At 43.8% G+C, this 23,759-nt stretch overlaps 1 protein-coding gene across 2 annotated transcripts in view; it reads right to left on the bottom strand.

The window, feature by feature from the left end:
- The window catches only part of LOC126106647 (uncharacterized), a 223,982-nt gene that overhangs the window by 45,722 nt on the left and 154,501 nt on the right, over positions 1-23,759 (bottom strand). For both annotated transcript variants that reach the window (XM_049913003.1, XM_049913004.1), the window contains exon 2: positions 7,876-8,028. In XM_049913003.1, the coding sequence (XP_049768960.1) occupies positions 7,876-8,028 (153 nt within the window). The remainder of the gene's footprint in view (positions 1-7,875; positions 8,029-23,759) is intronic.

Below are 23,759 nucleotides of genomic sequence, written 5' to 3'. Positions count from 1 at the left end.
TTGCCATAGTTGCTGCCTACCCTATTTGTCCCTGTGACAAAACTATGGTTGTTGTGTGCAAGCGAGCAACCTCATAACAGCAAATACACTCCTGGAAATTGAAATAAGAACACCGTGAATTCATTGTCCCAGGAAGGGGAAACTTTATTGACACATTCCTGGGGTCAGATACATCACATGATCACACTGACAGAACCACAGGCACATAGACACAGGCAACAGAGCATGCACAATGTCGGCACTAGTACAGTGTATATCCACCTTTCGCAGCAATGCAGGCTGCTATTCTCCCATGGAGACGATCGTAGAGATGCTGGATGTAGTCCTGTGGAACGGCTTGCCATGCCATTTCCACCTGGCGCCTCAGTTGGACCAGCATTCGTGCTGGACGTGCAGACCGCGTGAGACGACGCTTCATCCAGTCCCAAACATGCTCAATGGGGGACAGATCCGGAGATCTTGCTGGCCAGGGTAGTTGACTTACACCTTCTAGAGCACGTTGGGTGGCACGGGATACATGCGGACGTGCATTGTCCTGTTGGAACAGCAAGTTCCGTTGCCGGTCTAGGAATGGTAGAACGATGGGTTCGATGACGGTTTGGATGTACCGTGCACTATTCAGTGTCCCCTCGACGATCACCAGTGGTGTACTGTCAGTGTAGGAGATCGCTCCCCACACCATGATGCCGGGTGTTGGCCCTGTGTGCCTCGGTCGTATGCAGTCCTGATTGTGGCGCTCACCTGCACGGCGCCAAACACGCATACGACCATCATTGGCACCAAGGCAGAAGCGACTCTCATCGCTGAAGACGTCACGTCTCCATTCGTCCCTCCATTCACGCCTGTCGCGACACCACTGGAGGCGGGCTGCACGATGTTGGGGCGTGAGCGGAAGACGGCCTAACGGTGTGCGGGACCGTAGCCCAGCTTCATGGAGACGGTTGCGAATGGTCCTCGCCGATACCCCAGGAGCAACAGTGTCCCTAATTTGCTGGGAAGTGGCGGTGCGGTCCCCTACGGCACTGCGTAGGATCCTACGGTCTTGGCGTGCATCCGTGCGTCGCTGCGGTCCGGTCCCAGGTCGACGGGCACGTGCACCTTCCGCCGACCACTGGCGACAACATCGATGTACTGTGGAGACCTCACGCCCCACGTGTTGAGCAATTCGGCGGTACGTCCACCCGGCCTCCCGCATGCCCACTATACGCCCTCGCTCAAAGCCCGTCAACTGCACATACGGTTCACGTCCACGCTGTCGCGGCATGCTACCAGTGTTAAAGACTGCGATGGAGCTCCGTATGCCACGGCAAACTGGCTGACACTGACGGCGGCGGTGCACAAATGCTGCGCAGCTAGCGCCATTCGACGGCCAACACCGCGGTTCCTGGTGTGTCCGCTGTGCCGTGCGTGTGATCATTGCTTGTACAGTCCTCTCGCAGTGTCTGGAGCAAGTATGGTGGGTCTGACACTCCGGTGTCAATGTGTTCTTTTTTCCATTTCCAGGAGTGTACTTTCTGTGGTAGCGGGGTCTATTTGTGGCACATCTATACAGGGTGAGTGAGGAGGAAAGGTACATGCTTTAAGGGTTGACAGTGAACATATCCCCTTTTCTGAACCGTACCCGACATTCAGTTGTCTGAAAATCGCGGTATTCACCAGCACTCGCACGCAAATACAACCAAAGCGAGATTAGATTACGTAGCGCTGTCTTTACTGACCATTTGAAAGAGCAATTCATTTGTGCATATTTGGAAGACGAGTCCTGCATGTGTACACGTTGTTTACCTGACGTCTCTGTACAAGAGTGATTGCACCAGTGCTCTACGGTGTTGTTACATGTACAGTCAAAACAGCACGTGTCAGCGTCGTGAAGAAACCACAGGTCTTCATACATGCGGAATATGGTGACATGATCTTCGTGTATGGGATTCGCAATGGGAATTCCAGAACCAAATAAGAGCGATGACGTCCTTATCGCAGAGCTGCTTTTGGCAGGGTGTTTAGGAACGTTTTTCGACAGACTGCGTGGGCGTAGCACGCAACCCAACATACGTGCTGTACCTGAACACTGTGACATCTCGTGTTGCTGTTTAATGGCACTTCCACTATCAGCGGAAGTGTAATGACCTTTTTCTATGCCCAGTCAGTATTCTTCATCCCGTTGAGGTACGAGAAAGCGAGGCTACATAACATTGCCTGTTATTGCAGTGAATATTCGTTGATAATGTGCGCTCTTTGCACTAATTTGAGTCTATATTCCGTGTTATACAAATCTTTTAAAGCCTGTTTCGTTAATAGACTGAAATTATTACAGTCGGCTAGCTGCGTTGTTTAGCGGTTGCCGCCAAAGATGATCATTGACAGTTACTAGGGGGCGGATTCGCGTTTCAGAATCAATTGATATCTTCGATTAGCGTAGCACATGTACACCGAATTAATTCCTCCAAAAGACACAGGGTTCATGTTCACAGCACGATGATTTGCCAGTTGAAAACAACTTCCCCTTAATTTAACGTGAAATAAACTGCCATTATTATATATATATATATATATATATATATATATATATATATATATATATATATATATATATATATATATATATATATATACAGGGTGTTACAAAAAGGTACGGCCAAACTTTCAGGAAACATTCCTCACACACAAATAAAGAAAAGATGTTATGTGGACATGTGTCCGGAAACGCTTAATTTCCATGTTAGAGCTCATTTTAGTTTCATCCTCCTACGCTCAATGGAGCACGTTATCATGATTTCATACCCGATACTCTACCTGTGCTGCTAGAACATGTGCCTTCACAAGTACGACACAACAGCCGGCCGAAGTGGCCGTGCGGTTAAAGGCGCTGCAGTCTGGAACCGCAAGACCGCTACGGTCGCAGGTTCGAATCCTGCCTCGGGCATGGATGTTTGTGATGTCCTTAGGTTAGTTAGGTTTAACTAGTTCTAAGTTCTAGGGGACTAATGACCTCGGCAGTTGAGTCCCATAGTGCTCAGAGCCATTTGAACCAAGTACGACACAACATGCGGTTCATGCACGATGGAGCTCCTGCATATTTCAGTCGAAGTGTTCGTACGCTTCAAAACAACAGATTCGGTGACCGATGGACTGGTAGAGGCGGACCAATTCCATGGCCTCCACGCTCTCCTGACCGCAACCCTCTTGACTTTCATTTATGGGGGCATTTGAAAGGTCTTGTCTACGCAACCCTGGTACCAAATGTAGAGACTCTTCGTGCTCGTATTGTGGACGGCTGTGATACAATACGCCATTCTCCAGGGCTGCATCAGCGCATTAGGGATTCCATGCGACGGAGGGTGGATGCACGTATCCTCGCTAACGGAGGACATTTTGAACATTTGCTGTAACAAAGTGTTTGAAGTCACGCTGGTACGTTCTGTTGCTGTGTGTTTCCATTCCATGATTAATGTGATTTGAAGAGAAGTAATAAAATGAGCTCTAACATGGAAAGTAAGCGTTTCCGGACACATGTCCACACAACATATTTTCTTTCTTTGTGTGTGAGGAATGTTTCCTGAAAGTTTGGCCGTACCTTTTTGTAACATATATATATATATATATATATATATATATATATATATATATATATATATATATATATATATATATACGAATGAGCCCATTAGGACAACGCAAAGTACTTAGTGGCGTGCATTTGCCTTTCTTTGTGCCATACTTCTTTCATTCTTTTGTTGTGGGCTTCTTTTCTTTCTTGAGACCACGTTGTTCCAGTCTTCTTCTTTGGTTTCTCCTCTTGGTCAACGTCCCACTTCTGAATTTTGGATCTGAAGATTTCCCTATTTTTGGATATCCTCTGGTGTAATTCTTCCTAGTTTCCGATCTGTTTTGATTTCGCCAATCCATTTCATTTGGTCTGTTTTAGATTTACTCTTGTTTTCATATAATTCAACTATTCGTTTGATGTGTCCATAGAATCTTAATCTGCGTTTTATAATGTCACTGTGAATATTAGAGTATTGTTTCATTCCCCGTTTGCCTCTGAGCCGATACTTTTCATCTACAAGTTTTGGATCTAAATTTTTTCTTACGCTCTTCCGTTCCTTTTTCTGAATGTTTTCTATGTCTGTTTTCCTGTTTAAAATTAGTGTTTCTGATCCACATAGGCATTCTGGTTTTATGACGGTACTGTAATGTCGCAGTTTTGTGTGCTTGGAGACATATTTTTACTGTAGATATTTTGACTGACTCGATAAGCAGTGTCCATCTTTTGGCATCTGACTTCGTTGGCTTTCGTTTCTATTCCATTTTCCTAAATCGTTTCACCCAGATGTTTAAATTGTGGGACTCGTTTAATTTTGCCATATTTTGTCTCCATGAATTTTGGTGCTTGTTTGTTGCAAGTCATATTTCCGTCTTTTCAAAAGATACATGCAGGCTGACTTTCTCCACAGTTTTTTTCGGGAGGTCAATCTGTTTTTTGGCTGTTGAAACATCGCGAGTTAAGATGGCTAGATCGTCTGCAAATGCTAAGAAATCTACAGTTAATTTTCCTCTGCCGAGAGTAACTGGTTGGTCAGTCTTGAGGACTGATTTCAGTTTGCACCATTCTTGCATCATCTTTTCAGGTTGATCAGTAGTGGAGAGAGTCCATCTCCTTGTGTTAATCTTCAGAGATTTCCCCCATAAATTTGACGTTAGATCTGTTTGTTGATTATTATTATTGTTATTGTTATTGTCCAGAGATAATGCAATGCCGGTTCTCGTGATTCTCTGCTTGAAACTGTGGGGCAATATAGCTTTTCCTTAACTCGGTTTTTATTAACACAGTTTGTTTGATATGATTCACTGCTATGAATGGTCACACTTTACCTTTATAGTAAATGTCCCAACACGGTCTATAATCGAAAGTCAAGTTGCGACGTGATGATTGAGTAGTAGCTTCGGCAACAACTGAAGTTCTTAAATTGGAATTAATGACATCGATATTTTATTGATTGAGATGTTCGCTGGACGTTAGCATTATCTCAGCTCTGTCAGTTTTCGTGCTTTTGGCAATAACGTAAACGAACAGCTTAGACAAGAAGAGGCTAGCCCGGCGTCCAATGAAGCTAACTGTTTCATAGAGTATCGTATGAACTTAAGAGACGCGAATACTCGAGACTCGGACGCTGAAAGCTCGGACACTAAAATCTCGGACACAAAGACTCCCAGACGCTAAAGACGTAACAATACGTGTGTTGGGTTTAAACAGTAGTTGTGAAACAAAAGATACGTCCGTTAGAAACTCTTTGAATGAAGCCCCTTGCTATTTTGAATGTAATACTTCATTCCATTGGCTCTTATTATTCTTTTATTTAATTTTCTCCACTTTAAAACGGGTATTAACGATTTTACATGAAATGTGAGAAATGTTCATGGGTAGTTTGAGTAAACTTAAATTTCAAAAATGCCAGGTACGTAAAGAGGGTTACAACGTCCCGTCCAACAAGATCCTAGTGAAGCTGAGAAGATTCTTGAAATGGTAGAACGCAGCCTGACAAACAGCTCGAGAAGAATTACTTTACAGCCTGTTATTCCGCGGACACGAGAGATGGACACAGTACATCAGCAGGGACTGCATCGTCGGTAGAGTGTGCAAAATTTGCATGTAGGAAATGACGCCAAACGAAAGGAACTCTGTGAATGGATCATTGCCAACGAACGCTGTATTCCACGTATTCTGTTGTCTGATGAACCAACATTTACCCGCAACGGCATCAACAAAACGCGCAGCTCTCACGTATGTACAGCTGAAAAATCTGCACGTTACTGTGGAAAAAAAGTTTCAACAATGTTTCTCAGTGAACGTGAGTTGCGTTATTGTTGATGACCAGCTCATTGCTGTATATAAATTTCTTAATGGAGTAAGGTTTCTTGATTTCCTTCAAGTTGTGTTACCGCAGTACTTGGAGCATATTTCTTTGGCAATAAGACGTCGTATGTACTTTCAACACGACAGAGCTCCTACACATTCCGTACGATCAGTGACACAGTACCTCACTGAAACCTATCCTGAGCATTCTATCAGTCACCATGCAGTCATTTCTTAGTCACTGAGGTCACCTTATCTTACTCCCATAATGATGGAAGCTGAAGAAATGAACTAATATTTGTGTCATGCCTGGGATAAGAAAGCGGGTCTCCTTGTTCACTAGGAAGGCATGCTAGCCATTACAAAACTACAGCATCATAGCCACGATTGCTACATGGAGTACCTTAGTCCATTGCCCATACTTAAATACACATCTTTTGTGGCAGGATGTTATTGGACTGAGTTACTCCACGCAGCACTATAGGCTTGCTGTGGTGGTGTAATGGCTAGTATTTGTGCCTAGTAAGCAAGGAGACCTGGGTTTAATTCCTGACCATGGCACAAATTTTAATCAATTTCCTCAGCTTCAGCTTATATCATTACCGTAGATAAAGGCAACACTCAAATTTAATTGTATCAGATCTGTCGATCCTACTCCGTTAGATTACTGTTTGTGGAGTGGGTTTCAGAGCAAATTCTACAAGCGCAGAGTGAAAACAAAGGAGAAATTTATCGCTCGTATTTTACAAGCGTGTTTTTAAGTCAAGGACCGTACGAATGAGATCAGATCAGCAACACATCAGCTGCCTACAAGAGCTGCAAAATGCATCGCAGTTGACGGTGTAATTTTTGAACATTGTTTGTGAGCAAATGTACAGAATGATCCAGAATATCAGATCGTTCATTTAGTGTTACCTCCATTTATTATGATCCCAACTGTTTTCATCAGTTTGCTCGTGAACTGCAAAGAACAGGACGTACTCAAATGACGTTTTTTGTTCAGACTCACTAATACTATCATCCCTCCAAATACACCCTGGATGTTTCATGCCAAGTGCACTTGGTGAAAACAAAAGTTTCCCGGTTTCCAAGAGACGAGAAGAGACCAAGACGTGCGTATTTCCACGAGATCACAGAACACGCAAAAATAAACATGTTTAGTTTAACTGAAGACTGTAATGAATGGATAAGCTCAGAGGAGACCAGTGTATGTCATATGGTGAACGATGATTGTGTTTAACAGGGTGGGGATCAGTATAAGAGATGTGTATGCACTTTAGAGGCCCTGTTTCGTAGACTTTTTTCCTTGGTTTGGACTATATTACCACCTCTCAAAATATGGAAAGGTAGAGCTTTCAGTAGAAGAGATGTCTCTCACAGAAGCGTAGATGAAAAAGTACTCACAGCGGTTTAGTTATGTATTTTAATGCCCATGTTTACTAGAAGTTTTTCCTTGCTTAACCCACACTACCACTGCTGAAAGTATGCCGAAAGGGTTGTGGTTCACCCTGTACAAACTTTGGTTCTAGCTCTCTGAGATCCTTTTTTGTTTGTTTTGGAAGGGAGTGGCGGACTGCACAAACACGTGAATATCAGCGCATGATACGGAGACTGCCGGCCAGAGTGGCCGAGCGGTTCTAGGTGCTACAGTCTGGAACCGCCCGACCGCTACGGTCGCAGGTTCGAATCCTGCCTCGGGCATGGATGTGTGTGATGTCCGTAGTTTAGTTAGGTTTAAGTAGTTCTAGGTTTTACGGGACTGATGACCTTAGAAGTTAAGTCCCATAGTGCTCAGAGCCATCTGAACCATTTTTGATACGGAGGCTGGTAGGTGTCACTGCACCTTTTCATTATGGGATCCCCTGAAGATAGCGAAACAACACCAGTTAAATGAGAGTGTGCAAATTATCAAGCGAAAGACAGACAGAACTTCTTCTTAAAGTGTATCCGTACAAAGGGCTGATGTGTTGGCAGTATGAAACCCCCTCCCCCTAATAATGTTGCAGGCATTGTGTTCTCACCTCTTGAAACCGGGATTCCGGCGTAGGTTCGATGACGATGTTGTCTGCAGCAGGTGCAGTCGACGGCTGCGTCGCCTTGGCCCTCGCGAGGAACTTATCTGCCGCAGTCCACAGGGCTGGCACTCGAGTTCCAAACTTAAGCATCAGCCGTTGCTGCAACACAAAAAACAACAGCTACTGAGCCAAACGTTTTTTCTTGCAACTAGTTGCGTATCTCTCCTTTGGCAAAAGATTCCGGAATAATCTTCCATTCGCATCTCCAGGGAGGGACTACAAAGTGGGAGGTGACCATGAGATCAGGATTGAATAACCAACGAAAGGATAACGTTTTTAATATGTTATTATTGGTCAGTTAATTAAAATTATTCTTAATTATTTTTTATCATAAATACAATCCTTTCTGTGTGTTATTATATAATTACTGGTTTTAGTTGGTTGAGACTAGTACCTTACTTCCTGTTATCTTTACTCTTCTGAGAGGCGTATTCCGCAACGGCTGCCTCGCGGAACTTCCTTGTAGTATTGAATTTTTCTAAAATCTATACCCACTTCTCTCATTGATAATGTTTTTTTTTTTTTTTTAAATGGACTTGTAGTCCGGGGTGATATGTTTGGTGAGCCAGTAAATTTCCACTGTGCAGTGACTGCGTCACTGCAATTCACTTTGGAGGTGTGGCGGTGGGGCTTGTAGTCCCGTACCACCCTCTGACGGTGATAGTACTACATGAGTCAGGCAGAATTTATTGCCTAACATGGGCAGGTGAAGGTGTGGCGGTGGGACTTGTAGTCCCGTACCGTGATCATTGATAATGAAAAACTACGACTGTAATATTGACACTCAAAGATATAGTGGCTGCGAGTGGCAGTAGCGATGCTAAAAACAGACTTGTACATAGTATCTCTGGCGTCGTTAGCTGACTTGAATGTAATTTCTAATTTTTTTGTTTTCGTGTTGTCTTCGTAGCGGGATTAGAGAGCGGTATATATTGTTGTATGAAAGGGATAGTCCGCCATTGGAATCAGAATTGTGACTTTAATGTTTGGTGTCTACATAGAAATTGTGGAAGGATTAAAAACCATTGCAATTCGAAAGAGCTCATCTTGATGAATAAACGGCGAATATATTCATCGTCAAAGACAAAAAACAAACAAACAAACAAAAAAAAACAGGACAAGGTAATTCATTCTTTTAAAAACCCGACACTTCACATTGGACATTGTATACGTTTAGTTTCACCAGCAAGATTTACATCATGCGGTGAAAGTAATTTCAAGAGCCTGCATCGAATTTATAGTAACTCGTATCAAAACCAGTGGCGAGCGACATTGCCATCTTTTTTAAAAAATAACGTCTAGTATCCCGGATATGGATTTATTCTCGCCACAACGATTAAGGGGAGGTTTACTATCTTTCGGTTAAAAATATCGATTTTTTAAAATTGCATTTTTCGGTCCATAAACGTGTTTAGAATTCACCCCTGGAACGGTTTTTCCGAATACGGAACGGAAATGTTTGTTATTCGCGGTTGAAAAAAAAATAGACCTGCCTAAAATCGGCACTAGTTTTCACGCATCAGTTATTTTCTTTCGGAGGACGAATTATTGTACCGGTGCTTGGGAGGAAACATACGAAATTCAAATGGAAGTTTGATCGCGTGTGTTTGGAAGTTATCCCCGAAGCATTTGCTTTCTGGTGCGAAGACTGTAGAGATTGCGACTTTCCTGGCAGTGAGCAGCTTCAACGAAGAGTATGACAACGGTGGACGTCACCCTGGGACTCTATTCGACGCAGTTCGCCAAGCATTCGGACTACCACCGGATTCAAGCGGCCGAAACCCGCTTGTCACCGGCCGTACGAGCGGCTCTGGAGCAGCGCAGGATGGCCCAGATCGAGCAGAACGCCTTCTATGAGAAAAACGAAGGACTAGTATATGAACCCGGAACAGCAGATCGAACGTAAGTTGTATAATATTGCATTTATATGTAGTCAAAACTTCAATCGCGTTTTTCCCGAAATGACCTTTCTTTTATCGCGCGCTATGGTAACTTTAAATCTACTGAACCGATTGACATGATTCTTTGCTTCCGACGAAGCTAACTAAATTGTCTGGGAGTTGTACTACTTTTATTCCGATCCACCAACTGTAAATATTTTTACTTGGCCGACGAAGTCGAAAAATCGATGAAAAAACACTATTTTTTCAAATGGTCGCCATTTTGTTTCCTATTGTCGAAATAACTTAAGCGAGATACAACTCCGAAAGAATCTTATATACTTCGCTAACGTCAACTCAGTTTTGATTTCAGACGAGCCGGCTGACCTGTGACATACAGCGCGTGGAGGTCTACACCGAAATTTTGTTTCGTTCAGACGGCACTTCCGCCTTTGCTCTTCGACATTTCCGGTTGAAAAAATTTGAGTTTGTAGAGGAAATATCAATAAAAATTTTGACAAAATTTGACATTGATATCTATAACACATGCCGAGAAAACAATTCTCATTTTTTCGGGCCAAAGATAGTAAACCTCCCCTCAAGGATCTGTTGCCTTTTTCATTCCCCTCCCGTTTTTCTTTGAGTTTGTGCAGAACCATCAATACTAAATTGTCGCTCACCGCAGCTGTGGAGTCCCGGGACCGACATCGCCGAGATTCAGAAGAAGAATTCTTGCTGCAGCGAATCTCTATTGCTGGATAATTATTATAATTATTGTTATTATTTTGAGAGAATCTTTAAGATTATTGCTAGCAAAAGTCCTGAAATTAACTTCACAAACATGAATAATGTTCTTTTTAATCGTCACAGGCGACCAGTACAGTACACATTAATTCAAGAGAGAATTAGTATATTATTGCAATTAACTTGGGGAAGGGATGTTAACGTTCTACGAGTCGGGACGTGGAATGTCAGAAGCTTCAGTGCGGTAGGAAAGCTATAAAATTTGAAAAGGGAAATGAAAAAGCTCAGTCTAGGTATAGTAGAGATCAGTGAAATGAAATGTGAAGAAGCAGCAGATAATGGTATAACGGGAGTAGGATTCGTTATGAATAGGAAGGGAGGAGAGAGATTGTGTTACTGCGAACAGTTCAGTGATAGGGTTGTTCTTATCAGAGTTGACAGCAAACGAACACCGAAACTGATACTTCAGGTATACATGCCGACGTCGCAAGCTGAAGATGAAGACGGAAAGATAGAGGAAGTGTATGAGGATACTGAACGGGTAATACAGTACGTAAAGGGAGATGAAAATGTAAAGTCATGGGGGACTGGAATGCAGTTGTCAGGTAAGGAGTAGAAGAAAAGGTTACAGGAAAATGTAGGCTTGGGACAAGGAATGAGAGAGGAGAAAGACTGAGTTCTGTAATAAATTTGCCGGCTGAAGTGGCCGAGCGGTGCTGGGCGCTACAGTCTGGAACCGCGCGACCGCTACGGTCGCAGGTTCGAATCCTGCCTCGGGCATGGATGTGTGTGCTGTCCTTAGATTAGTTAGGTTTAAGTAGTTCTAAGTTCTAGGGGACTGATGACCTCAGAAGTTAAGTCCCATAGTGCTCATGGCCATTTGAACCATTTTTTTGTAATAAATTTGAGCTAATAATAGCGAATACTCTGTTAAAGAATCACAAGAGAGGTAGGTATACTTGGAAAAGACCGTGTGATACGGGAAAATTTGTTAGATTACAATATGATCAGGCAGAGATTCTGAAATCAGATACTGAATTGTAAGGCATAGAATCGAAGCATTTGAGATGTGATGCTACAGACGAATGTTGAAAATTAGGTGGAGTGATACGGTAAATAATGAGGTGGTTTTGCGCGGAATCGGGGAGGAAAGGAATATGTGGAAAGCAGTGACAAGGAGAAGGGACAGGATGATGGGACATCTGTTAAGACATCGGGGAATAACTTCCGAGGTAGTAGAGAGAGCTGTAGAGGGCCAAAACTGTAGAGCAAGACAGACATTGGAATACATTCAGCAAATAATTGAGGAGGTAGGTTGCAAGTGCTACTCTGAGATGAAGAGGTTGTCTCAGGAGAGGAATTCGTAGCGGGCCGCATCAAACCAGACAGAAGACTGATGACTCAAAAAAATTAAAAATAAAATTAAAAATCCATTCCTATACGAGTGAAAGTTGTCTTGAATAGGTCTAATCTACGTATTAGTAGCAACAAGGAGCGTCTGGATAGTTAGTCCGTTTTAACTCTAAACAAGAAAGAGAAATTTATGACCACTTCCTGCTGTTGGAGAGAAGATTTTCCGCTTGACGGTTATGGATCTGCGATGCGCAGCATTTGAACTATCCAGCAGGAATAATCCTCTTCATAATTTTAATGAGGATGCTAGACTGGCTGAAAAGGAGTGGACTGGTCGTTTCTAGAAAATGTTTCCTACGCAGAGTTGAGATCAAGTCACCAGAGTGTGTTGTGTGGTCCCACGAACATTGCTTGGCTATTTGGAGGGCGAAATGGTTATTTGTGCGAAAATTGTGGCAAAAGTGCTTTGATTCACTTTAATTTTTCTCTCCAGTAATTTTTTCTTGGTAAAATTTATAATTACACAACTTAATTAATATTTTACTCTCAACATGTAATTTGCACCGTGGATAAGGTCTCAGTACACTTCTTCAGAGTTTAAACGGGTTTCTCTCTATCTAATTAGTCCTTTTTAGCCGCGTAACCATTATCCTCTACACCGCAGTGGCCACTTTCGTATTATTTGAATGATCCAAGCTCTTTCCTGTTGTCTAACGTGAATGAAAATAAAATCAGGGAGCTAGAACAATAGTCTGACTGTACATCCTACGATTTTGGAGTTCTATAACTATTGCAGTTTAGCTAAAGAGAATTTCCAAACATAAGGTGGCCTTCCCCTATTGATGTTATGAGCTTTTCTCTTGTAATTCATCTTTTCGCATTTGGCTTCCCTTTCAGAAACTGTCCCCAGAATTACTAACATTAATTTCAAGTCCAAAAGCACATCTTATTGGCAGTGGCACAGTAGGTTCTTTCGCAAATAGCTTCCTCGAACTGACACCACAAAGGCTGATATATGACAACTTGTTTTTCGACATTTTATCTGAACACCATACTGCTGTAATTGTTGTATGACGTATGTCTTCGAGAAACACTTGGTTTCTGGTAATTTGTTTCAGCTGAAAGGCAATGTTTTGATTAATACGTTAACGTAAACTCCGCACATAGTCCTGCCAGGCCCATGGGTATCGATCGACCACAGTGTCATCCTCTGCAGATGATGTCACTGGTTTGGTACAGAAGGGCCTGGGGTCAGCGAGTCCTGTAGCTCTACTGGAGATCCTCAGTTGGCATCACAAGACTGAGTGCACCACGAATCCACCCATCAAGGAAAATTCCGTAGTAGGTTCGGGAGTCGAAGCCGGGTACTCGGCTTGGCAGCCAGACTCGCTGACCACTCAGCTCCAGGGATGGACTGTTTTATTTAGTATTAATTAATTACACGGTTGAGTCACATTAACGTGACCGCCGCCTCTATTCTACGTCAACGTGCAATAACGACTCACAGACGGCACGTGGCAATACAGAAGTGGAGGGAGTATACTCTCAGGTGACGAAAGTCATAGGATAGCGTTATGCACATATACAGATGGCGGTAGATTCGCGTACACGATGCAGTGCATTGGAGGAGTTATCATCTGTACTGGAATGATTCACTTGAGAAGGTTTCCGGCGTGACGCAGCATGTGAAATTTGCTGAATTTGGACTGGTTACTCCTGTAACTGAAATATCAGATCTCAACATGGTTCTGAATGAACCGAAACGGGTCATATGAATTGTGGTGTCACCGCCAGACACCACACTTGCTAGGTGGTAGCCTTTAAATCGGCCGCGGTCCGGCAGTATACGTCGGACCCGCGTGTCGCCACTGTCAGTGATTGCAGACCGAGCGCCGCCACGCGGCATGTCTAGAGAGACGTCCTAGCACTCGCCCCAGTTGTACAGCCTACTTTGCTAGCGATGGTTCACTGACATATTACGCTCTCATTTGCCGAGACGATAGTTAGCATAGCCTTCAGCCACGTCATTTGCTACGACCTAGCAAGGCGCCATTACCAGTTTATATTGAGATTGTAATTAATGTATAAACAAGGGCGATGTTCTCCAATTATGGATTAAAGTTAAGTATTCCAGCAACTACGTTCTTTTCTTACTAGACTCAACTACTTTACCTTGTTCCAGACCTCACGCCAGTCTGCGTGAGCTTAAGCGCGTGCATTTCGGCCTCCTCTAGCAACACGGTGTTGGCTCTTCTGCCAACACATTATGAATAAAAAAAATTGCAATCAAGACGGATTATAAGTAATAATGTCAGTGTTTGTGTCGAGTTTTCAGTGCTAACAGACTAGCGATTCTGCGTGAAGTAGCTGCAGAAATAAATGTGGGACGTACGACGGACGTACCCTCTAGGACAATACGGCAGAATTTGGCGTTAATGGGCTATGGCAGCAGATGACCGACGGGAGTACCTTTGCTAACAGCGCGAAATCGGGGTCTCTTCTGGGTTCGTGACCAAATCGGTTGGATGATAGACGACTGGAAAGACGTGACATGGCCAGATATCAGCTGACGAGAGCTGATGGCAGAGTTCGAGTGTAGCACAGACCCCACGGAGACACGGATTCAAGTTGTCAACAAGTTGGGGGTGGCTCCTTAATGGAATAGACTGGGTCGTCTAGTCCAAGTGGGACGATCATCGACTGGAAATAGTCGTGTTTGGCTACTTGAAGATCATTTTCATCCATTCATGGACTTCATCTTCCCAAAAAAGGATACACCTTGTCACTGACCACAGATGTTCGGGACTGGTTTGGAGAACGTTCTGTGCAACTCGAGGGAATGATTTGGTCACCCATAACGCCCGACATGAATCCCATCGAACATTTACGGGTCATTTTTACACAAACATCAGTGTTCGTTGGCGAAATCCAAATCCAGATTAATAACTTCTGAGTCAAATGTAATGTACCAATCACACTGTGTTTGGTTTCGCTTAGATCTTTTTGTAGTTATTTTTGTTTCTGTTATGTTTTTACCCCTCGATCCTCTTACAAACATGATTCAGGCTGTGCACCCCTTTGTACAGTCACGGTTCTGTGGGCATCCGCAAACGTTTTTCGGTGAAGGAACAGAGGGATACACTTAATAATAGTTACGGTAATTACTTTGAAATAACAGACAGTTCACTTACTTTATCCCAGGTGTCTCGTTTTCATTTGACTGGCTCTTGTACGCGGGAATTGGATTCTTTAAAGAATCGTGCATGGTGTGGTTTACGTAGCTTACACTAAGCCAGTATTTCGCAACCTTCAGTATTGACGACGCAGTTTTTTTGTCATAATTTTCATCGCGCCCTGCCCCCTCCCACGCATCTCATACGATATGGTTATATACGAAGGCTGTTCTGAACGTAAATTCCCATCGGCCGTGAAGTGGAAACCACTGTCAAACTTAAGGAATGTTTTATTTGCAACAGTTAGCTATACCTTACAGGTACTTTTCTACGCAGACGCCGCTCCGACTTTTACATTTGTCGTAACGTTGCAGCAACTTTTCAACACGCTCGTCACAGAAGCAGCCGGCGGTGCCTTTTACACTGCTTTGTAGCTCGTCTGTGCCAAAATCTCTCCTTCATAGCCAGCGATTCATGTGAGCAGACATGAAAATCAAAGGGAACCAAGTCCGTGCTGTATGGGGGGGAGTGGTCAAACACTTCCCATCGCAAAAGTTACGGTGCGCGGTAGACAATTTTCATGAAGAAGGAAAAGCATGACAGTTACGTTATGGCGTTGCGCGAAATCAGTCGAAATCTCTCACCAGGCACTCATACTTGGCGGGGTACACTATTTTCTAGGCGTCTTTAGTGTGTTCGCTTCGTGCTCAGAACTGAAAAGAGCGGCGTGACTCGATCGACTGGAGTACTAGAGACAATGGCCAATACATTTGTGCAAAGCTTCGTCGGGTTTTCACTGTGGTTTTCATTTCGCGCCAGATCGGACCTTACTTTCCGAATGTATGTATAGTTAATGTAGGAGGAAAGGGAGGGCAGGAGAGGAGGATGATGGGAAGAAAATTATGAGACACAAAATTGCGTCGCCAATATTGCAAGGCTGAGAAGCACTGGTTTAGTATAAGATAGGTAAATTTATTGCCATTTTGCAACATCTATCCGCTATATTGACAAATGCATAATCGATAGTCGTCTATTGCTCTCCGTCTTATAACTGGCGTGCCAAAATACTCCCAAAGGTCTCTCAGCTGCCTAAGATTCCACGGCAAGTGGCAAAATCAAAAGACAATGAATTTTGGACAGGGTGGATAGATTGGATTTTTACATTAAAAACATTTGCATTTCGTATCCTATTACCAATTTTTAAAATCTTATTTTTGCGAAACCGGGTTGTCTGCTTTGGCTGCTTTGAAGACAGAAGTATAAATCTCAGCTGAACAGAGACAGATGAACTCAGAGTGACTTTTTCTATTTTTAAACCCCTCTTTGACAAAATTTGCTCTGCAACCCAGGCCCAAAAGAGTCATTAATAATTGCAAGACTTCTTTTTAATTTAGATGTTGTACACCACTGTTATACTCCCTTTTATAAGAGCTTTATGTAACCGTAAATAGAAATTTTAATTTTTTAATTTCTGAGATAAATATAGCCACCAGTTGCGGAAGATAGTAATCAAAGAATCTTGACCTCGGTTTCAAACCATATAAATTGGTCTTCTTCAGAACTACAATAACGTTTTACATGCTGACAATGACTGTAAATCACGGATTTTGATGCGCTTCAAATATATTGTAGAAAAACTTACTCTGAGTACCTATCTATCCGGTTTTCTTAGCGACGGGCCTTGGTTTTTGTGAAAATTGCTCTTGAAGTTCACTGCGTGCTTTGTATAACCATAAGATTACGTATATTCCGACCAAGTCAGCGTAGCGCAGCGGTAAAAGTTTAAGACTACCGCGCTGGGAATACTGTGATCGAATCCTGCTCGTGTGCTTTTGTTTGTTTTTTTTTCTTTTTTCAAACTCGACCGAATTTTTCAATTCTATTCCAAAGAATATCAACAAACGGTGTAAGGTGTGCGAAATTATTAAGACATATTCAGTTATTAATTTTTTCTGTCATACAATGTTACGGAATCATATTTTTCATCGTCCACATTGCTTGAGTGCCAGAACAATATTGTGGGTGATACTTATCATAGCAACAACCGAAGCACAAATTTTCGCAGCAGCACACGCATTTTATGAAAGCAACCATCTTGCAGGCGCACGGTTTCTTCATGAGCGATACCGGGAAACACGATTCTGTTGCATTCAAAAAGGTTTCTCTTTCATCGATGCGAACCAGGTGTAGTGTTGGCAGAAGAGCCAACACTGTGGGGCAAGAGGAGGCCGAAATGCACGCGTCAACTCACGCAGGTGGCGCTAGGTCTGAAACAGGATACGTAATGAATGCTATAAAGAAAAGTACGTAGCTGCTGGAATACTTAACTTTAATCCATCATTTGTATACAGCATTCTTGATGATACAAGTGAGACTCTCTCTAGATATGGTTAATGGCGCATTGCTAGGTCGTAGCCATGGACTTAGCTGAAGGCTATTCTATCTCTCGGCAAATGAGAGAAAGGCTTCGTCAGTGTAGTCGCTAGCAAAGTCGTCATACAACTGGGGCGAGAGCTAGTACCTCTCTCTAGACCTGCCGTGTGGTGGCGCTCGGTCTGCAATTACTGACAGTGGCGACACGCGGGTCCGACATCTACTAATGGACCGCGGCCGATTTAAAGCTACCACCTAGCAAGTGTGGTGTCTGGCGGTGACACCACACCAGGCGTATCTAATCAGGCTTTCAAAATTAGGTGCGCTGAATTGATGTACGGTTAGCGAATGTAATTTTATCCAGTCTTCCCTAGAAGCGATCTCTCTTTTGTCTTTCATCAATTTTTGTGAAGAATTTCGCCTGTCGGTAAAAATAAACATCACAGGGCTGGCAATAAGGAGTGCAGTTTGGTGGGAGCATTTTTAGGCTGAGGCGCTCGCTTTCCTTTAATCATTGAATAGATGATCGTATAAAGGTTAATCGGTTTGCCCTCCTCACGAATCGATAATGTACAAAAATATGTCTGTCCCACGTACAGAAGACTTACAGAACGCAAAAATTCTTCGTACGCCAGTTTCGTGAACTTCCCGGATTTCGTGCAGGACACGACTACATTTCTGTATTTCCCAGTTAATTCTATCGTTTTTGAAACGCTAGGACCAAATTTGCCGGACAGTTCTTGCGTACATACAAAAAAAAAAAAAAACATATGGGAGCAGGATTCAAACACGGTACCTAAAGCGCGGTAGCCATGTATATTTACCGCTGCGCTACATTGACTTGCTTGGAATATGTGTAATGTTACGCGTATAGGAAGCGCGCAATGAACTTCAAAATAGATTTTTTTCTCAAAAACCAAGGCCCGTCGCTAAAAATCCGGATAGGCAGAGACCCAGGTTAAATGTCCCTGCAACATATTTGAAGCGCATCAAAATCCGTGATTTACAGTATTGAGGGTCCCCTTGTTGGTCATAATTAAATTGACAGTCATAAAAACAGCCGTCTGGCTTTTACATAATAAAATAATTCACTTACTAGATGCGGGTTGTGTGACTAGTAACGAATAAAAATGCTAGCGTAAGCATTTCTGATGGCTATTGTTTCGGTGCCACAGTCGTCGGAACAATTTGCTTGCGGATTTCCACGACCGTAGCGAGGTCCGTGGATTTTGTTCCACCTGAGCGTATCGCGAAATTGAGGTCTGATGCGCGCGCGATCTGACCTTTCGCCGCCAGCTGCCGACCGTTGGTCTGGAAGGGCCAGCCTACACCCCCTCCCTATAATGCGGCAGTAATTAATCAGGGCCCCGTCGTAGCGGTGGCCGCATTAATCACCCCTTGATTAACCCGACCTGGCATTTACACTGGCGAAAAATCACCCACCGCCACCTCAAATAACTTGACCGCTAAGGGTGGGCGAAAGGGGGCGGGGGTGCCTCAGGTTGTTTCATACGGGAGCTGTGGAACGCCTCGGTGAAAAATGATGGACGTGTTATTGCTTGCTGGCTAGCGAGACAAGGCGAGGTGATATAGTGGCGTGCTGTTCGGTCGAGTAGTTGTTTTACTTATTGGTTGGAGGCAAAGGCCTTTGCACGAGATGCAGTTATGTCCCATACTTACGGAAAGAAACACAACGTTTGTCAGGAAAGAAAAAATCACTTTCCACCGTGGCAGGCTGTTACAGCAAACGGTTCAAAAGCGTTTGAGGGCAGAAACACTCTCGGTTGCGAAATTATTTAATGTCAATGACGCGTGTCACACTTTTGGGGCATCTTCAGATTGTCTAAAAGTAGCTGGATACGTGACCCATCAATCATAAAACCCATCAATCATAAGACGACATATAATGTAAAATAGACACCAAGCTAAGCGGACACACAATGAAGCGCCAAAGAAACTTATATAGCTATGCGTATTCAAATACAGAGATACGTAAAGAGAGCAGAATACGACACTGCGGTTGGAAATGCCTATTGTTGTCACTTGGCAAGACAGCCAAGTCACTATGATTGGTAGCCTAAAGGCACGCGTCTAAGCTCACGCAGGCTGGCGTGAGGTCTGGAACAGTTATAGGAGTTTATTATAGGAAGAAAAGTACGTAGCTTCTGGAATACTTAACTTTAATCCATAATTGATGAACATCGGTCTGACGGTACATGCATCACACGATAAATAGCAAATGATAATGGCGCCTTGCTAGGTCGTAGCAAATGACGTAGCTGAAGGCTATGCTAACTGTCGTCTCGGCAAATGAGAGCGTAATTTGTCAGTGAACCATCTGTAGCAAAGTCGGCTGTACAACTGGGGCGAGTGCTAGGAAGTGTCTCTAGACCTGCCGTGTGACGGCGCTCGGTCTGCAATCACTGACAGTGGCGACACGCAGGTCCGACGTATACTAGCGGACCGCGGCCGATTTAAAGGCTACCACCTAGCAAGTGTGGTGTCTGGCGGTGACACCACACCTATATAAGACAACAGGGGTCTAGCACAGTTCTTAGGTCGGTTACTGCTGCTGCAGAGGATGGTTGTCAACATGTGAGTTTGAACGTGGTGTTATAGTTGGCGAATGAGCAATGGGACACAGCATCTCCGAGGTACCGATGAATGGGGGTTTTTCCCGTACGATCATTTCACGAGTGTATCGTCCATATCAGGAATCTGGTAAAAAATCAAATATCCGACGTCGCTGCGCCCGGAAAAAGATGGTGCAAGAACGGGACCAACGGCGACTGAAGAGAATCAAATGGTTCAAATGGCTCTGAGCACTATGGGACTTAACTGCTGTGGTCATCAGTCCCCTAGAACTTAGAACTACTTAAACCTAACTAACGTAAGGACATCACACACATCCATGCCCGAGGCAGGATTCGAACCTGCGACCGTAGCGGTCGCGCGGTTCCAGACTCTAGCGCCTAGAACTGCTCGGCCTGAGGAGAATCGTTCAACGTGTCAAAAGTGCTACACTTCCTCAAATTGCAGCGGATTTCAGTGCTTGGCCATTAACAAGTGTCAGTCTGCGAACCATTCAACGAAACATGGGCTTTCGGTGCCGAAGGTCTATTCGCGTGCCTTTGATGACTGAACGACACAGAGCTTTACGCCTCGACTGGGCTCGGGAACACCGACAATGGACTGTTGATGACTGGAAACATGTTGCCTGGTCGGACGAGTCTCGTTTCAAATTGTATCGAGCGGGGGGGGGGGGGGGGAGGGGGGTTGGGTTGTTTTGGGGAAGGAGACCAGACAGCGATGTCATCGGTCTTATTGGATTAGGGAAGGAAGTCGGCCGTGCCCTTTCAAAGGAACCATCCCGGTATTTGCCTGTAGCGATTTAGGGAAATCACGGAAAACCTAAATCAGGATGGCCGGACGCGGGATTGAACCGTCGTCCTCCCGAATGCGAGTCCAGTGTCTAACCACTGCGCCACCCCGCTCGGTTTGTATCGAGCGTATGGCCGTGTATGGCTATGGAGACAACCTCTTGAATCCATGGAACCTGCATGTCAGGTGGTGGAGGCTCTTTAACGGTGAGGGGGTGTGCAGTTGGGGTGATATGGGTCCCCTGATACGTCTAGATACGACTCTGACAGGCGTCATGTACGTAACCATCCTTTATGATCACCTGCGTCCATTCATGTCCATTGTGTATTGCGACGGACTTGGGCAACTCTAGCAGGACAATGCGACACCCCACACGCCCAGAACTGCTACAGAGTGGCTCCAGTAACAGTCTTCTGAGTTTAAATACTTCCACCATCAAACTTCCCAGACATGGACGTTATTGAGCATATCTGGGATGCTTTGCATCACACTGTTCAGAAGAGATCTCCACCCCCTCGTACCCTTGCGGACTTATGGACAGTCCTGCAGGATTCATGGTGTCAGTTCCCTACAGCACTAATTCAGTCATTAGTCGAATCCACGCCACGTCGTGTTGCGGCCCTTCTGCATGCTAAAGGGGGTCCTACATGATATTAGGCACGTCGGCCAGTTTCTTTGGCTCTTCAGTGTATAATCCAGCCGTCATGAAACATTGAAACCATCAAGTGGGCCTCGAGCACAACATAGGCTACGCCGTGGTAGTACAAGATGGCCACGCTTACAAAATCCCGGTACGAGCAGCATACGGAACAATGTCTGTATTGACGCGCACAAACATTCATGACGGATGGATTATACATCCGCTTACTTTGGCGTCTGTTTTACATTATATGTGGTCTTGGGGTCGCGTATGCAGCTACTTGTCCACAATATGATGATTCCCCAACATGGTGAAACACGTCATTGGCATTAAATAATTTCGCAACCGAGACTGTTTTTGTTCTGCAGCATTTGTCAGACTTCATTACAAAATATGACGTTTTATGGTTTTGCGAAGTACATAATTTTTCATTTATGATCGTTTAAAACATGTTTTCAGTATTTGCTTTATTTCAGACCTTCAAAAAATCTTTCGACGTACCTGTGTTTTTACTACATTGTAATTTTTACTTTCAGCATAAAATTTTGAGCCGGCCGGAGTGGCCGTGCGGTTCTAGGCGCTACAGTCTGGAACCGAGCGACCGCTACGGTCGCAGGTTCGAATCCTGCCACGGGCATGGATGTGTGTGATGTCCTTAGGTTAGTTAGGTTTAATTAGTTCTAAGTTCTCGGCGACTGATGACCTCAGAAGTTAAGCCTCATAGTGCTCAGAGCCATTTGAACCATTAAATTCTGAACTACTGTATTTTAAAAACAATACATTTCTATCTCTAAATTTGAGTGAGATACGACAGGTTGAATGTTGGTGATGGAAAGTAGGTGTTTTGAGATCATGTGTTTCACTTTATTGACATTGTTTAATTTAATATGGCCGGCCGCGGTGGCCGAGCGGTTCTAAGCACTTCAGTTCGGAACCGCGTGACTGCTACGGTCGCAGGTTCGAATCCTGCCTCGGGCATGGATGTGTGTGATGTCTTTAGGTTTAATTAGTTCTAAGTCTAGGGCACTGATGACCTCAGATGTTAAGTCCCATAGTGGTAAGAACCATTTGAACCATTTAATTTAATATATTTCAGAAATAAATTCCACATGTGTATTATCCTTAAAATGTCATAATCGGCACAGACTTTTTAAGTTAACACTATATACAGAGTGGTTAACCCGTTCATATTCATAGCACATTAGAGTGAACAAAAGTTTAAATTGAAGAAAGATAAAAGTAATCAGAAGTAGCAGAAATGAGGACAGCGAGAAATTTAACATTAGAATTAATGGTCACGAAGTGGATGAAGTTAAGGAATTATGGTACCTAGACAGCGAAACAGCCCATGATGGACGGAACAACGAGGACATCAAAAGCAGACCAGCACCGGTAGAAAGGGCATTCCTGGCCAAGATAAGTCTACTAGTATGAAACATAGGCCTTAATAAGAGGAAGAAATTTCTGAGAATGTACGTTTGGAGCATAGCAGGTAGTGAAACATGGACTGTGGGAAAACCGGAACAGAAGAGAATCGAAGCATTTGAGATGCGGTGCTACAGACGAATGTTAAGAATTATGTGGACTGATAAGATAAGGAATGAGGAGGTTCTACACACAATGGGAGAGGAAAGGAATATGTGGGAAACACTGACTAGAAGACTGGACAGGATGGTAGGGTTTCTGTTAAGACATGAGGGAATGCATTCCATGGTACTAGAGGGAGCTGTAGAGGGCAAAAACTGTTGAGGAAGACAAGAGACTGGAATATCCAGCAAATAATTGAGGACGTGGGTTGCAAGTGCTACTCGGAGATGAAGAGGTTGGGACAGGAATTCGGGGCGGCGCGCATCAAACCAGTCAGAAGATTCATGACTGAAAAAAATACATACAAGTAAGAAAAAGTTTAACTAGAACGATTGACTACACAAAAGAGAACGAAACCAGCCGAGAGAGACGAGTCGGGAACGAGGGACAGGCACTTGGTGCAGGGAGTGGCAACTGACCCTTAATATAGACAAATGTAATGTATTGAGAATACATAGAAAGAAGGATCCTTTATTGTATGATTATATGATAGCGGAACAAACACTGGTAGTAGTTACTTCTGTAAAATATCTGGGAGTATGCGTGCGGAACGATTTGAAGTGGAATGATCATATAAAATTAATTGTTGGTAAGGCGGGTACCAGGTTGTGATTCATTGGGAGAGTCCTTAGAAAATGTAGTCCATCAACAAAGGAGGTGGCTTACAAAACACTCGTTCGACCTATACTTGAGTATTGC

This window comes from Schistocerca cancellata, chromosome 10 (assembly GCF_023864275.1).
Source record: "Schistocerca cancellata isolate TAMUIC-IGC-003103 chromosome 10, iqSchCanc2.1, whole genome shotgun sequence".
Taxonomy (NCBI): Eukaryota; Metazoa; Arthropoda; class Insecta; order Orthoptera; family Acrididae; genus Schistocerca; species Schistocerca cancellata.
Note: the sequence above shows the minus strand (reverse complement) of the source record. Positions and strands in the feature narration are given on the sequence as shown.